Raw genomic sequence first — 14170 nt, 5'->3', positions numbered from 1 at the left:
CCACGGTAGAAAACCATTAGCGAGTGGATATTTAAGATGAAATATAGTGATGCAAACTTTTAGTGTAATCTCACAAGTGGCACTGGAGATGGCAAAGTGTAATAAACCTCATTCCGGTTGTTTCCCAAAGACCCTCGACTCAAGAGGAAGCACGACAAAAAAAGTAAGCAAAGAAGCCTTTCGCATGACTGAAGAAAATAAATATAATGCTGCATATTAGCAATAGTATTCTTGGTCGAACTTAGAAGCAAAGTCATCCCAAATCTTAATTTCTTGTCGCTGAATCTCTCTTACATCCTTATTTGGGGGCAAGAATCTCTTACTTTACACTCGCCTGCTGTTTGCTTTACTAAAACAAGAAAAAAAAAAAAAAAAAAAGTAGTCCACGATCCTTAACCTGCACCCTCGGACATGGCCGCTTCTTTTTCCTATGATCACACGTTTTGTTTTCTCAAACATTTTAAGAAAAAATTGCTCTTTTAATTTTTCATCATTTTGTCCTTAAAATGCTTCTTTTTTACCTGAACCCCACTTGTAACTCTTAGGCATTTGCAAGATAACAAGTCATACCCAAATCAAGAATGAAGCTTTCTTATCGTTTCAGTGTTTTCTCCTTCATTTTCTGCCTTCTTGCATGTGGGGCCTTTTCTATTGATAAGTTTCATCAAGCGTAAGCATTTTTACTGAATTTTGTTACATACCCTTTTAGTGCATGCATCTAAACTTTAGTTCTTTCACTTTGAATTGTTCTGTTAGTGTTTTTCTGTAGCAACGGGTTCCAACTTAGAGGTAAATATATATGTTTCTCAAAATTATAAGTATAATATATTATAGGCCCATTTTGTTGGCAGTGGATTTGAACTAAGAAGAAATGTATATTTCTCAAAATTCAACCACCATAAAATATTGGTAGAGTCAAAGGTAGATGGTACCCATATCCAGGGGCGGAGTAGAGGGGTGCAAAAATTATGCTACCTAAATAAGGTAAAAATGATTTTTTTATAACCGTGGTATCGGACCAGTTTATGCGCACCTTGACTAATTTCACGGGTACCTTCCACCTCCCACCAGCAACATGTACCATGTAACTCTGTCCACCAAGGTTATAAGTTGAAAAGAAATCACTTAGTATTTTTTTAGCATATATATAAGTTGTTGAATCACTTTTGGCATAAGATTCTTTTTTTTTTTTTTTTTTTTTTTTTTTTGAATTCCCTTATTTGAATTCCTTGTTCCGCCACTGTCCATCTCGTTCATTCCATGGCATTTGTATGGTACACTTGAGTTTGGCTTTTACTTCTGTTACCAGCATTTCAACTAAATAAAGTGTGTTGCTTTTTGAGATATCATAAACAGTTTCATGATTGAAATTTATCCCCAAAACAACTAGTTTTTCTATTGAATAGCTATGTATTATGAACCAGGAATGTTTGTTGAGCGTGACATGCTTCAAAGTTTGTAGCTTATTCTACTCATTTCAGAAATTAAATTATGTGAATTTTTTGGCTTGTAAACTGTTGATTTTGTCTCATCAAACTTCACTTGGTCTATTGTCTTCAGTTTTTTTCTTATTGTATTCTGATATTTGTAGATATTGCTATCGTTCTATTTGACAGGTTTCCTATTGTAGAGCCCGATACTGGTCACACAAAACTTCGCCTTGCAAGAGAAGGACTAGAGGCAATCGAGAGGATAACAACACCCATTGCAGCTGTTGCTGTAAGCTTTCCATTAATCTGTAATTATATAGCTTATTTCGACCTGCAGCTTTTTTGCCAAAATAAAATTAACATGTCACAAAAGATCTTTGAAATTTGACCTCCTTGACATTATTTGGTGATTTGAATTATTGAATAAGTTAGGAACTGGCTCAATATGTTTATGCTAATGCATTTACGTTAAACAGCTATACTTGCTATCTAAATTTCCTGTTGCAACTATATCTTTTCTGTATTGTAACATTCTTGCTTGAATTTAACCAGGTAATTGGTCCATATCGTTCAGGAAAATCATTCCTCCTTAATCAGCTTCTTTCCCTTTCTTGTAATGAAGGTGAATCCTCAAGACTTGCTATTTTAGTTCACAATTGTGCTTTACTTGTTAGGTTGCCGCTAATTAGCAGAGCAAGTCTTTCGCGCATTTTCATAAGCAACTGATTTTGGAGCTCTATGCTTGCAGGTTTTGGTGTTGGACATATGCGTGATACTAAGACAAAAGGTGTGTATGCAAGATTTTGCTAGCGTTTTCTGTACTAAGGAGATGTAGACATTATTTAAGGAGCCGTTTGGTCACAAGAGTTATTCATTTTTTTTCCGGAATAATTGTTCATTTTATTTCAAAATCAGTGTTTGGTTATAAGATTTCCAAATCCAACTTGGAGTTGGATTCCAAATTTGGAAAAGTGCTCCGAATCTGTTTTCCAACTCTATCTTCATAAATTCCAAATAAATTGCTCTCTTCTTCCGATGCAAGAATTGTAACCAAACACAACTCTATCTTCAACTCCAACTTCTTAACTTCCAAATAAAGTGAATAATATTTGGAATCTATGGCCAAACGCCTAGTAATATTCTGTTCCCCTCTTCTTCCAGGGATATGGATTTGGGGTACTCCAATAGAGTTGGACATTGATGGAGTAAAAACTTCTGTTTTCTACCTTGACACTGAAGGTTTTGAAAGTGTTGGAAAGTCAAATGTATATGATGACCGGTAATATGGAAGTCCTGAGAGATAACATTTCTAGCATAATTTTTTTTTTTTTTTTTTAATAAAAAGAACATTTCCACAATAATGTGTGACTAGTCATGTTTTTTTTATTCTTTGTTGTTCAGGATTTTTGCTCTTTCAACTGTTCTGAGTTCCGTGCTTATATATAATCTACCTGAGACGGTTCGTTACTCTGTTTATGACTCTTTATTTTTGAGTTTTAATGTTAAACCTGTTATATTTTGGTATTCAGAACGTATATCTTTTACTTCTCCATGTTCTATTGCAACAGAAGAAAGAATTAGCTGTTAGTTATCCAATAATGTTTAGTGATGGATGAGGATATTAGTAAAGAAGAATTGATTGTACTAAAAGCAGTTCGTGCTCCATATATTCTTGTCTAATATATAGATTGAACATTGTTAACTTATCTAATATGGTTCAAGTTGTTATCAGTGCATTTAGTTGCTGCTGTCTTTTACCAACAGTTACTGCTGGTTTTTACTGTATTTTTCTAATAGTTACTGCTGCTTTTTACTACTCTTTAGTTTGAATAATCCCTCAATATGTGGAACTAGATTAGCACTAGTTTATATACTCCTCCATCCGTGGAGTTAGGCTAGATAAGTTGTTACATTCAGCTTTGTATTTATTGGCAGTCATGAAGCAATAACAGGACTAAGTTTTCTGCCTTCCATCTTGCTCCTTTATGGTATCAAGAGCCTCATCAAACTCTAACGAGTAAGATCCAATTTTTTTTTTTTCTTCTCTCCCACCCACCCTCCACAAATGGCCAACACTTCTAGAGTCGTTAATGCCGATAACAACATCGCTGCGACAGTCATCCAATTTAATCCTGCGTCCCAATTGCCAATAAAATTACTAGGCAGCCAAAACTTTGCAACTTGGAAGGCGCAATTTTCTATGCTTATGCATGGTCATGATCTCTTTGGTCATCTAGATGGGTCTACTCCTGCCCCATCTCGCACTATCACAACTGGCACAGTCACCAGTGCCAATGCTGCATTCCCTCTTTGGTTTCGTCAAGACCAACTCATTCAAAATGCACTCATGGCGTCTGTTGATCCAACGATTGCCTCTACTGTTGCTGCTGCTGATTCAGCAAAGAAAGCCTGGGATGCATTGCACACTGCATATGCAAACAAGTCCCAAACCAGAATTTTCAGTCTTCGCGATCGACTTGCGAGACTCACAAAAGACTCCCAACCAGTCACTGAATATCTGCAGAATATTCGGTCTATTTCTGATGAACTCTCTACTGCTGGTGCTCCGGTCACAAACTCTGAACTCATTGTTAAGATCCTGAGTGGTCTGGGTCCAGAGTTTCGTGAGATTTCTGCTGCGATCCGTGCTCGTGACTCCACTATTACGTTCGAAGAACTCTATGAAAAGCTTCTTGATCATGAGCTTTTCCTTAGACATGAAGAGTCAAAGAAAGCTCCTAGCCCGATTAGTGCTGCTGCTGCTACAGTCAACAAGTCTGGTAACTCGAACAATCGAAACAATCGTCGCCCCAACAATAACTATGGCAGCAATCAACAATGGCGATCCAACAATCGCTTTAATCCACCCAATCAATGGCGATCTTCGAACACCAACAAATCTTATGATGGTGTTCGCTGCCAATTGTGCAACAAACCAGGTCATGTTGCAAGTGTATGTCGATCCAAATCCCACAATCATCTTGAGGCCACAGCGAACTATGTGTCAGGAATGCAAGCATCAGCAAATCCTTGGATTCTCGACTCTGGAGCATCTCATCACATAACTGCCGCACCTCACAACTTGCAGGAATACAATGGCGTGGAGCAGGTCTCCATGGGTGATGGTAACAAAATACCAATAACTCACACTGGTTTAACGCAACTACATGCATCAAATAATGCTTTCAAACTCTCTAACACTCTCTGTGCTCCTAGCATTAAACGCAACTTACTCTCCGTCTCTAAATTTTGTCAAGATAACTTAACCTCTATTGAATTCTTTCCTTTTCATTTTTCTGTGAAGGACCTGGAAACGCGGACTCCGTTGGTGCACGGTCGGAGTAGAGACGGTCTTTATGAGTGGCCAACTTCACCTTCCATAACTTCTCCTAAAGTGCATTTGGCTTCCACCAACACATCCATTTTCACATGGCATCGTCGATTGGGTCATCCACATGCAAGAGTTTTAAATTTTGTTTTGAATAAATTCTCGCTACCTTGCTCGCGAGAAAAATTCTTAGTTTGTAATTCATGTTCATCAAATAAGGCACATCGCCATCCTTTTCAAAAGCATCTTACTTTATCAAGTACCAAACCATTTCAAATAATATTTAGTGATTTATGGGGTCCTTCTCCGGTTCTATCGATTGACAAAAAATTATATTACCGCATTTTTGTTGATCAATACACCAAATATACTTGGCTTTATACATTAAAAAATAAAAGTGAGGTTAAAGACCTTTTCCAAAAATTTCAAGCATTAGTGGAACGCCGTTTTACTACGAAAGTTCTTTCTATCTATACGGATGGTGGTGGCGAATATAGAAGTCTTGATCCATACCTAAGTTCCCAGGGTATTGAACATCTTTTATCTCCTCCATACACCCCACAAAGAGTCGCTCTTGCCGAGAGACGTCACCGACATATTATTGAAACGGCAAGAACTTTACTTCATGAAGCTTCGCTTCCACCGAATCTTTGGTCTTTTGCTTGTCAACATGCGGTTTATCTTATAAATCGCTTGCCAACCTCCATTTTAAAAAATAAATCACCTTTTCAAATGTTATTTGGTAAAAATCCGAATTATCCCCAATTAAGAATTTTTGGGTGTTTGTGTTATCCATGGCTCAAACCATACTCAAAAAACAAATTAGAGCCAAGATCAACACCCTGTGTTTATTTGGGTTTTTCGTCAACTTATCATTGTCATCAATGTTTTGATCCGAAATCTTCAAAATTATACTTATCACGTGATGTACAATTTTTTGAAAGTGTTTTTCCTTTCCAGGATATGTTTTCAAAGCTTTCCTCAAATTTTAAAACACTGGCATGGGAAGACCTAGTTGAACCTAACCACAAAAAGTCTCCTATTTTTTCTCCTACACCTTGTACAGATTTACCACCCCCTATAATTCTACCCAATGCAGATACCACCAGGCATACGCATGATATTGTCTCCTCCAGCCGCGGTCCAACAAAATCTGCGATTCCAGGTACTTCTCTTTCTGTGCCTACTTCTTCTCCTCCAATTTCTTCTCTTCCTGATCATCTTGATTCTCAATCTTGTCCCTCTCTACCATCCTTATCTGTTACCCCAAGAAACTCAAATGAGTCCCGCCCTGCACATTCATTACTTCCAGTACCCTCTTCCTCACCTCAACTACCATCAACATCCAATCCACAACCACCAAAACCTCCTATTCAATTTGTTTACTCTCGTCGGTCCACTAAAACGGCTGCAAAGCACACATCAGCTCCAACCTTGCCCAACCCACAACCTTCCTCTTTGCCTCAAAATCGAGTTGTCACCCGCTCACAACACAATATCCATAAACCAAAACAAATTTTTGATTACATGGCCCACCTCACCCCTACTTTCACTCCTACCACCTTCAAACAAGCTAACAAACATATAGACTGGCAGAAAGCGATGAAAGCTGAGTTTGATGCGCTGCGTAAAAACCAAACGTGGGAATTGGTACCGCGTGATCCGTCTAAAAATGTTGTTGCTTGTAAATGGTTGTACAGAATCAAGAGAAAAGCTGATGGTTCGATCGATCGCTATAAAGCCAGATTGGTTGCAAAGGGATTTACCCAACGTCCGGGTGTTGATTTTCATGACACATTCAGCCCAGTCGTCAAACCGACTACTGTTCGTGTGATACTCTCCATTGCAATCAAATTTGATTGGCCTCTACGTCAACTCGATGTCAATAATGCATTTCTTCAAGGAAGTCTTGATGAAGAGGTCTATATGGAACAACCTCAGGGATTTGAAGATAAGAATTGTCCAACCCATATTTGTCGTCTTCATAAAGCGATCTACGGTCTTAAGCAAGCTCCCAGGGCATGGTATACTGAACTCAAGAATCATTTGTTCCTGTTGGGATTCAAAAAATCTGAGTCTGACAGTTCGCTCTTTATCCGTCATCAGTATAGTGCCACTGTGTACCTACTGGTATATGTGGATGACATAATTGTTACTGGTAGCGACACTTCAGTTGTTAATCAGGTTATTTTTTCCCTTGCTGCTCGATTTTCTGTAAAAGATCTTGGGAATCTCACCTACTTTCTAGGTGTTGAAGTCATTAGAAGTGCAGATAGTATTATTCTGTCACAAAGTAACTATATCAAAGATATATTGCGAGAGGAGAATATGGCTGATTGCAAACCTGCTCAAACTCCAATGAGTGCTACTGACGTACCCAAGGTCAATGGTGGTGGATTACCAACTGATGCGACCAGATACAGGAGGGTAATCGGGAAGCTCCAATATTTGTCCTTCACTCGTCCAGACATTTGTTTCTCGGTAAACAAACTGTCACAATTTATGCAAACTCCCTCCGAGACTCACTGGAAAGCAGTCAAACGGGTACTAAGGTATCTTCAGGGGACTGCTCATTTTGGTTTACGTTTGATGCGCCATAATGACCTCTCTTTACATATGTATTCTGATGCGGATTGGGCTGGAGATGTCACTGATCGAGCATCTACTACTGGTTATCTTTTGTTTCTTGGCCAAAATCCTGTGAGTTGGTCCTCCAAAAAGCAAAGAACGATAGCCCGTTCTTCCACTGAAGCTGAATATCGGGCAGTTGCAAGTGCCCTTGCGGAAACAAACTGGGTAACAAATCTTCTAGCAGAGCTGCAACTTAAACTTCAAAGCGTCCCAACTATCTATTGTGACAATGTTGGTGCGACGTATTTATGTGCAAATCCTGTTTTCCACAGCCGCATGAAACACATTGCGGTGGATTTCCATTTTGTTCGCAAACAAGTTCAGCACAAGCAAGTTCAAGTTGTCCATATACATGCTGCGGACCAACTAGCAGATACTCTTACCAAGGCCCTTACCAAACCAGCCTTTGCCAGCCACATGTTCAAGCTAGGCGTTGTTGCACACTGCCTACCTTGAGGGGGGCGTATCAGTGCATTTAGTTGCTGCTGTCTTTTACCAACAGTTACTGCTGGTTTTTACTGTATTTTTCTAATAGTTACTGTTGGTTTTTACTGCTCTTTAGTTTGAATAATCCTCAATATGTGGAACTAGATTAGCACTAGTTTATATACTCCTCCATCCGTGGAGTTAGGCTAGGTAAGTTGTTACATTCAGCTTTGTATTTATTGGCAGTCATGAAGCAATAACAGGACTAAGTTTTCTGCCTTCCATCTTGCTCCTTTAGTTGTGACTCTATGGGCAGCAGCTTATATACTGGCATATTGGCCTACAAGAAAGAGCGACTTCCTTAATGGTGTTTTGTGCATTTGTTTTATGTTTTAGATCCGTGAAGCTGACATATCGCGACTGTCATTTGCAGTTGAACTTGCTGAAGAGTTCTATGGAAGGTCCAATTCAAACCAGTCGTTTCAAAAGTTTCTAGTTTCATGTTTGACTTTTTTGTTTCTAAGTTATTCACATATTCTTTTCTGACTCTGTTGTCTCATCCATGTTTATCGCTCTCCCTGGACCCCAGAGTTAAGGTAAGCATTTATCTTTGATAATGGGGTTGAAATAAAGGAAGAAACAGATCCTTAGCAAGAAAAATGACATGCTTATGGGGTGGATGTTGTGTAGGGGAAAGACGTTGCTTTCGAACCAGCAAAACTCCTATGGCTTATCCAGCGTGATTTTCTACGTAAGTATAGAAAAAGATGCCATTAATCATAACTGCATTAGTAAATGCGATATGTCGTGTATTTATGGAATACAACCCCTAATTGCAGAAATTAGCTAAAGTCGTAAACATATGTCTAGGTAATATGGTTGTATGTTGCAGTATGGTGATTTACATGGCCGGCTCAAAAGTTAGGCCACTAAAGCTTCTGCTTTAGGCGCCCCAAGAGTTAAAGGCCTCCAAAATATTATATGACTCATTTTACATTCTGACTAGCACCGAGGTCTCTTTTGTCGGTCTTCTGTTCTTTCTCTTGGAATCTGTCTAAGCTTGTTCTATCATTAACAGAAGGAAAATCTGTGCAAGAAATGGTCAACGAAGCTTTGCGACGAGTCCCTAATAGTGACGGTTAGTTTGCTTATCTTTATTTGCATGTATAGTGGAGTAACTTTAGAATCTATTGAATAGTTAATTATGGTTTACTCTTTTTGTTCTGCAGGTGATAAAAATATTGATAAGGTACTTTTTATAGGCTGCATTACACAAATTATAAAGATACTTGCATAAATAGATGCATATTTTACTTGTTGCGATTCATTATATCAGGTGAATCAGATTCGAGATTCATTAGCTGTATTGGGTGACAATAGCACAGCCTTCAGCTTACCACAAGTATGACTTACCTTTGCTATGCATCAATCTTTTCTTCTTGAATTTTTATTCACAACTACTGCAATGACAATAGTTGACTTGGATTTGCTGAGATATTTTCTTCTTCATTGTGATTGCCAAAACAAAAAGATCCTCAAATCTTATACTCTGACCACGAAAAGATTCCTCTATAATTGGATTCCATTACTCAGATTGTCACTCAACTATCCGAAAATATCTAGCAAAGTCATGTTTCTTTTGCTTGTAACAGAAAGGTCACTTAACTATGTCTATATCACTTAGAAGGTCACTCAACCGCCCAAATACCTATTTTACGCTCTAAATTATCAACCTTTATTGTTTTTTCCTATTAGAACTTAGAATGATGCATCAACACTCTTAGCTCTTCTGCAGCCTCATCTTCAGCGTACGAAGCTTTGTGACATGAAAGATGCTGACCTGGATCCTGATTATGTCAAGAAGAGGGAACAATTGAAAGAAGTTGTTGCATCTATTACTCGTCCAAAGATTGTTCAGGGTAAATCTCTCAATGGGAAGGAGTTCGTGTCGTTCCTTGAGCAGGTGTTAGTCTCTTATCTGTTAACTTTCCTGGTTTTAGTTTAACTGCTTTTGGAGAACTGATGAGACTTTTCTCTTTAATGGTAAATTGGTGTCAGATACTTGACGCCTTGAATAAAGAAGACATTCCATCTACGGGCTCCCTGGTGGAGGTCTTCAACAAGGGTATTTTAGAGCGGTGTTTAAAACTGTATACCGCGCAGATGGCTAACATGGTTTTACCAATGCAAGAGAAGTCTTTGCAGAAAGCTCATGAAGAGCACAGAGACGCAGCGATGAAAGTTTTTGATGAACAGCATTTTGGTCGTCGCCATGCAAGGAAATCAGTCGATCAACTGGAAGAGGAGATTGAAAAGGTTAAAGTTTACAGTAGCAAGCATGGTTTTACGCATAGTAAATGACAAAAATGGTCACTGAGAATAGGCCCAAAATAATCCCTTATGCTTACTTCCATGTATTTGCAGGTGTATAAGAATATCATGTTGGCAAATGAATATCAGTCCTCAAAGCTGTGTGAGGCTTTGTATTCCAGATGCGAGGACAAAATGGATGAACTTCAGGCCCTCAGACTTCCTTCAATGGCAAAATTTAATGCTGGCTTCCTCCAATGCAATCAAAGTTTTGAAAGAGAATGCGTCGGGCCTTCTAAAAGCAGCTATGAACAGCGGATGATGAAGGTTTTTGGGCAGTTGATTTTTAGCACTTTCTTGATTCTTTATCATAAAGATATTTCTTAACCCAGTGAGTAATGTAACCTACTCTAAACAGTATATTTGTCTGTATCTTTTAAATATGCAGATGTTGGGGAAGTCAAAATCGTTATTCATCAAAGAATATAATCAGAGACTGTTTAATTGGCTGGTGATTTTTTCACTTGTCATGGTGGTGATAGGGCGGTTCGTTATAAAGTTCTTTCTGGTGGAGCTTGGTGCATGGATACTTTTTATCCTCTTAGAAACATATACAAGGATGTTTTGGTCCGATGAGTCGCTTTACTACAATCCAGTCTGGCATTCTTTTCTAGCAACTTGGGAAACACTCGTGTATAATTCAGTTCTTGATCTGGACAGGTAACATAAAGTCTTACTTTTTCTAGCAACTTGGAAAGCACTTTTTAATTTTATACTTTCTCATTCTATCGTAATGACATGCTCGTATTGCCATAGAAATGTCATTGACACGTTTAAGACCGCAATTTCTAGGGATACTTCTTTTAAAACTTTGTGTCTGGTCAAACATTGCAATATAAATATGAAATGAAACGGAGGGAGTAGTGTCTTACCAGCTGATTACGTCAACTGAGCACATTCTAAAAGTTTCACTTGTTTGCTGCTGCAGATGGGCAATTCCCATTTGGGTGATAGCTGCAATATTTGTGGTTTATTGGCGATGTTACAGGACTATGAAACACGGTCCTCGGTGGTCGTTACCTGTGCACAACAATCACAAAGATCAGCGAAGATCTGAGTAAATTCGAGGCTTTTCATTTTTATTACAAAGTCGGAGGCAGATCTAGGGCGGGTTTGCTGGTTCAAGTGATCCCAGCTAGACTATGTATATATGTATGCAAAAAGGAAAAAAGAAAAGTACTTTATACATATACATATGGTACAAAGGATAGGCAGAAGACCTCAACAGGTCATGAAATTTGTTGTAACAGTTGAAGATGTTGTAATTCTATTAGTATTCATTATCTTTTACTCTTACAAATTACAAGACAAGTATGCCGAGCTTCTACTTCCCCTCTAACTTGTAATTGTCGCTTACTGCTTCTTACTCTAGTTTTCCAGTGCATTTCTCCGTCCGAAATGGAATAAATATGTTTTCGAACCTTCTCTTTAAAATTCAAAATGGTTATTCCTATGTGAATCTCAAGATCTGATTCTACATATTGATCGTTTTGAACTAAAAGCAATCTTTTGGTTACAGGGAAAGAGGGAAATATTTACTGAAAGATGTTTTCTTTCCTACTGTTCTAAAATCAGGCCGTTGTTAGAAAACATAAAAGAACAGCTCGGAGCACAAACCAATAAGCCGAGGCTCCTCTTCATTATTAGAAAGAAAAAAAAATAGCAAAAATAAATTTGCTGCTTGTCTTGTATTCAATTTAGCAATTAACAATCAGCATAACATTTGAAATTGCACCAAATTTGTATCTTTGCCCCCCATATATATGTCTATACTCTTCGAAAATACACAGTTCTTCAAAATAAACAAAAGAAAAGATGTACAAATAAAAAGCTTTCTGTACAAGAAAAGCTGATCAAGCTATACTTTCTCTATACATCCCATGGGCTGTTATACAAAATTGAAACCATAGAGAAATAAATTTCCCAGTTTCTTGAAGAACCCAATAAGCTTAGCCTTGGGATTCTCCGGGTAGTGGCGGATCAAACAATGAGTTTACGGATTTGTCAGATCTAATAATCCTGTACTTTGACTCGAACCTTATACTTGATGTGTCAGAAAAACAAGCATAAATAGAGTTAGATAAACTCTTTCTTTTCAACTCAGGAACAACATATAGCGTTTAAATTCTGAATCTGTCACTCAATTATTGGCATGCTAAACCTTTAGCTTCAGATCCTTTCATGATTCTAAGCCTTCTGCAAGAATTAATGAACATATCCCAAGGTACATCACCAGCAAGCATCCAATCACCATCTTTGTCTTCATAAGTTGCTACATAATCACATCCATTGTATCCTTCTCTTTCAGAGTATACACCTGAATTTATAAATTAAAAAATAATCATAAGACTCTGATCCAGCTGGAAACAATCATATATAAGAATAATAGTCCTCCTCTTACTTTTGTAAAATTCATTAGAGGCAAATCTAGGAGAAGTCCTATTACATCAACTAAATTCACTATTTTTTACTCGAACTATGTAATAGTCATAAGTTCTAAACCAATAACTTTAGATTCGAGCATCAAATGAGCGAATTAGACTAAATTTGGACAGATCAAAATAGACTAAATTAATAAATGAGCAGTAAACATATGCAGATACAGGTTCTGAACTATAGCCCATTTTGTTTCACTAAGTCCAGTACAAATTATTTATACATATTAGGTAAATTTCTAACAAACTTGTAACTTTCTATTGTGGTTTCACCACTCAAGTGAATTAACATGACCAAACTTGTTGAATTAGACGAGTCATTTTTTCATGGGCTAATTTTACTGCTCTACTTAGATTTTACTAATTAAATTGGTAGTGAAAGTTAAACTTACCAATGGAGCACTTGAACATGTTCTCTAAAGCTCTGAGTAATTGTGGATAGCTTTTGTAAATATTAAGGTCAATTTTCCTTAAATAAGCTGCTCCATCCATGCTCACTTTCACGTAGCTCGCTTGTAAAACATTTTTCCTGTAAGATTGAACAGGTGGCCAGCCAACAACTTGTGCTCTGAAATAAATCAAAACAAAAGTTGTTAATTTTTACATCATTAAATTGAGTCACTTAATAAGCCAAAAAAAAAAAAAAAAACAGAGATTAATTTCAAGAATAAGTAGTAGTACTTACTTAGGTGCTGGTTCATCATCATTATTCATATCTGATGAAGGTCTTTTGTTGGTAATTTTACTAGTAGAAGGTGATGACTCTGTTCCAGGTAAACCTAATCTTAGCTCTGTTCCAGCCATTTCCATTGTAATTTCCTTGATGTAAATTTCTCTGTTTCTTCAAATTTGTGATTTCTGGCAACGGTTGAGTATCCGATGAAGAAATTGTTTAATTTGCAAGTTGTGAATGATGAATGAAGAGGGAATGAAACTCAAGTTTTATAGGATGATTGAAGGAGAGACAATCCTTAGACGACTTTATTTTTTGTGCATGAATTTCATGACACGGCAAATGACACACTTCACGCCCCTCCGACCCACGCGGTTGTTACTTGTCACAAATCACCTAGGAATGTTTGGTCGGTAGAATAAGTAAGCGTTGGGCCATCAATTTTGAAATCATGGTTTTAAATTAGCGTTTGGCTATCAATTTTCAATCGTGGTTTGAAACCTGATTTAAAATTATGATTTGAACCCAAATCATCCAAAAAAGCATGGTTTGGTTTCAACTTTTTTTAATACAAAATTTAACCCATAAGTTAATATTTTACAAAAAAAAAATTCATAAGTTGATAAATATTTTTAATAATTACCCCTATCAATCATTTACCAATCTCATTAACTTCCACCAACCTTTATTTATGTCTACCAACCTTTAATTTATGTGGGAAGATTATATTAAATAGTAGTTACATTACTATTCATGTTAAATTTTCGATTTTATTGAAGTAATGTTTGATTAATTGATATTGCATTTTTTAGAAAAGCTTTCTAGTAGTGTACTAATTTTGTGATAAACTACGATTTGCTCATTTGGTAAGATTGTA

The 14170-nt window shown here is 37.2% G+C and overlaps 2 protein-coding genes across 2 annotated transcripts; one reads left to right on the top strand and one right to left on the bottom strand.

Moving 5' to 3' along the window:
- Positions 1–247: 247 nt before the first annotated feature.
- On the top strand, positions 248–11798 carry LOC132053065 (uncharacterized). The gene is made up of 17 exons (XM_059444891.1): positions 248–670; positions 1617–1719; positions 1983–2052; positions 2179–2217; positions 2592–2709; positions 2832–2889; positions 8212–8276; positions 8405–8411; positions 8506–8566; positions 8894–8953; positions 9045–9064; positions 9152–9217; positions 9611–9778; positions 9874–10131; positions 10240–10452; positions 10574–10845; positions 11114–11798. The coding sequence occupies exons 1-17, from the start codon at positions 582–584 to the stop codon at positions 11244–11246; spliced, it is 1800 nt and encodes a 599-aa protein (XP_059300874.1). The 5' UTR covers positions 248–581; the 3' UTR covers positions 11247–11798.
- Positions 11799–11845: 47 nt separating this feature from the next.
- Positions 11846–13551, bottom strand: LOC132053064 (auxin-induced protein 22D-like). Its single transcript, XM_059444890.1, has 3 exons — positions 13306–13551; positions 13013–13188; positions 11846–12502 (listed from the first exon to the last, which is right to left on the bottom strand). Exons 1-3 carry the CDS (start codon positions 13428–13430, stop codon positions 12330–12332), a joined length of 474 nt encoding a protein of 157 aa, XP_059300873.1. The 5' UTR covers positions 13431–13551; the 3' UTR covers positions 11846–12329.
- Positions 13552–14170: the final 619 nt, after the last annotated feature.

This window comes from Lycium ferocissimum, chromosome 4, assembly GCF_029784015.1.
Source record: "Lycium ferocissimum isolate CSIRO_LF1 chromosome 4, AGI_CSIRO_Lferr_CH_V1, whole genome shotgun sequence".
NCBI lineage: Eukaryota > Viridiplantae > Streptophyta > Magnoliopsida > Solanales > Solanaceae > Lycium > Lycium ferocissimum.
This window is presented reverse-complemented; position numbering and strand designations above follow the sequence as displayed.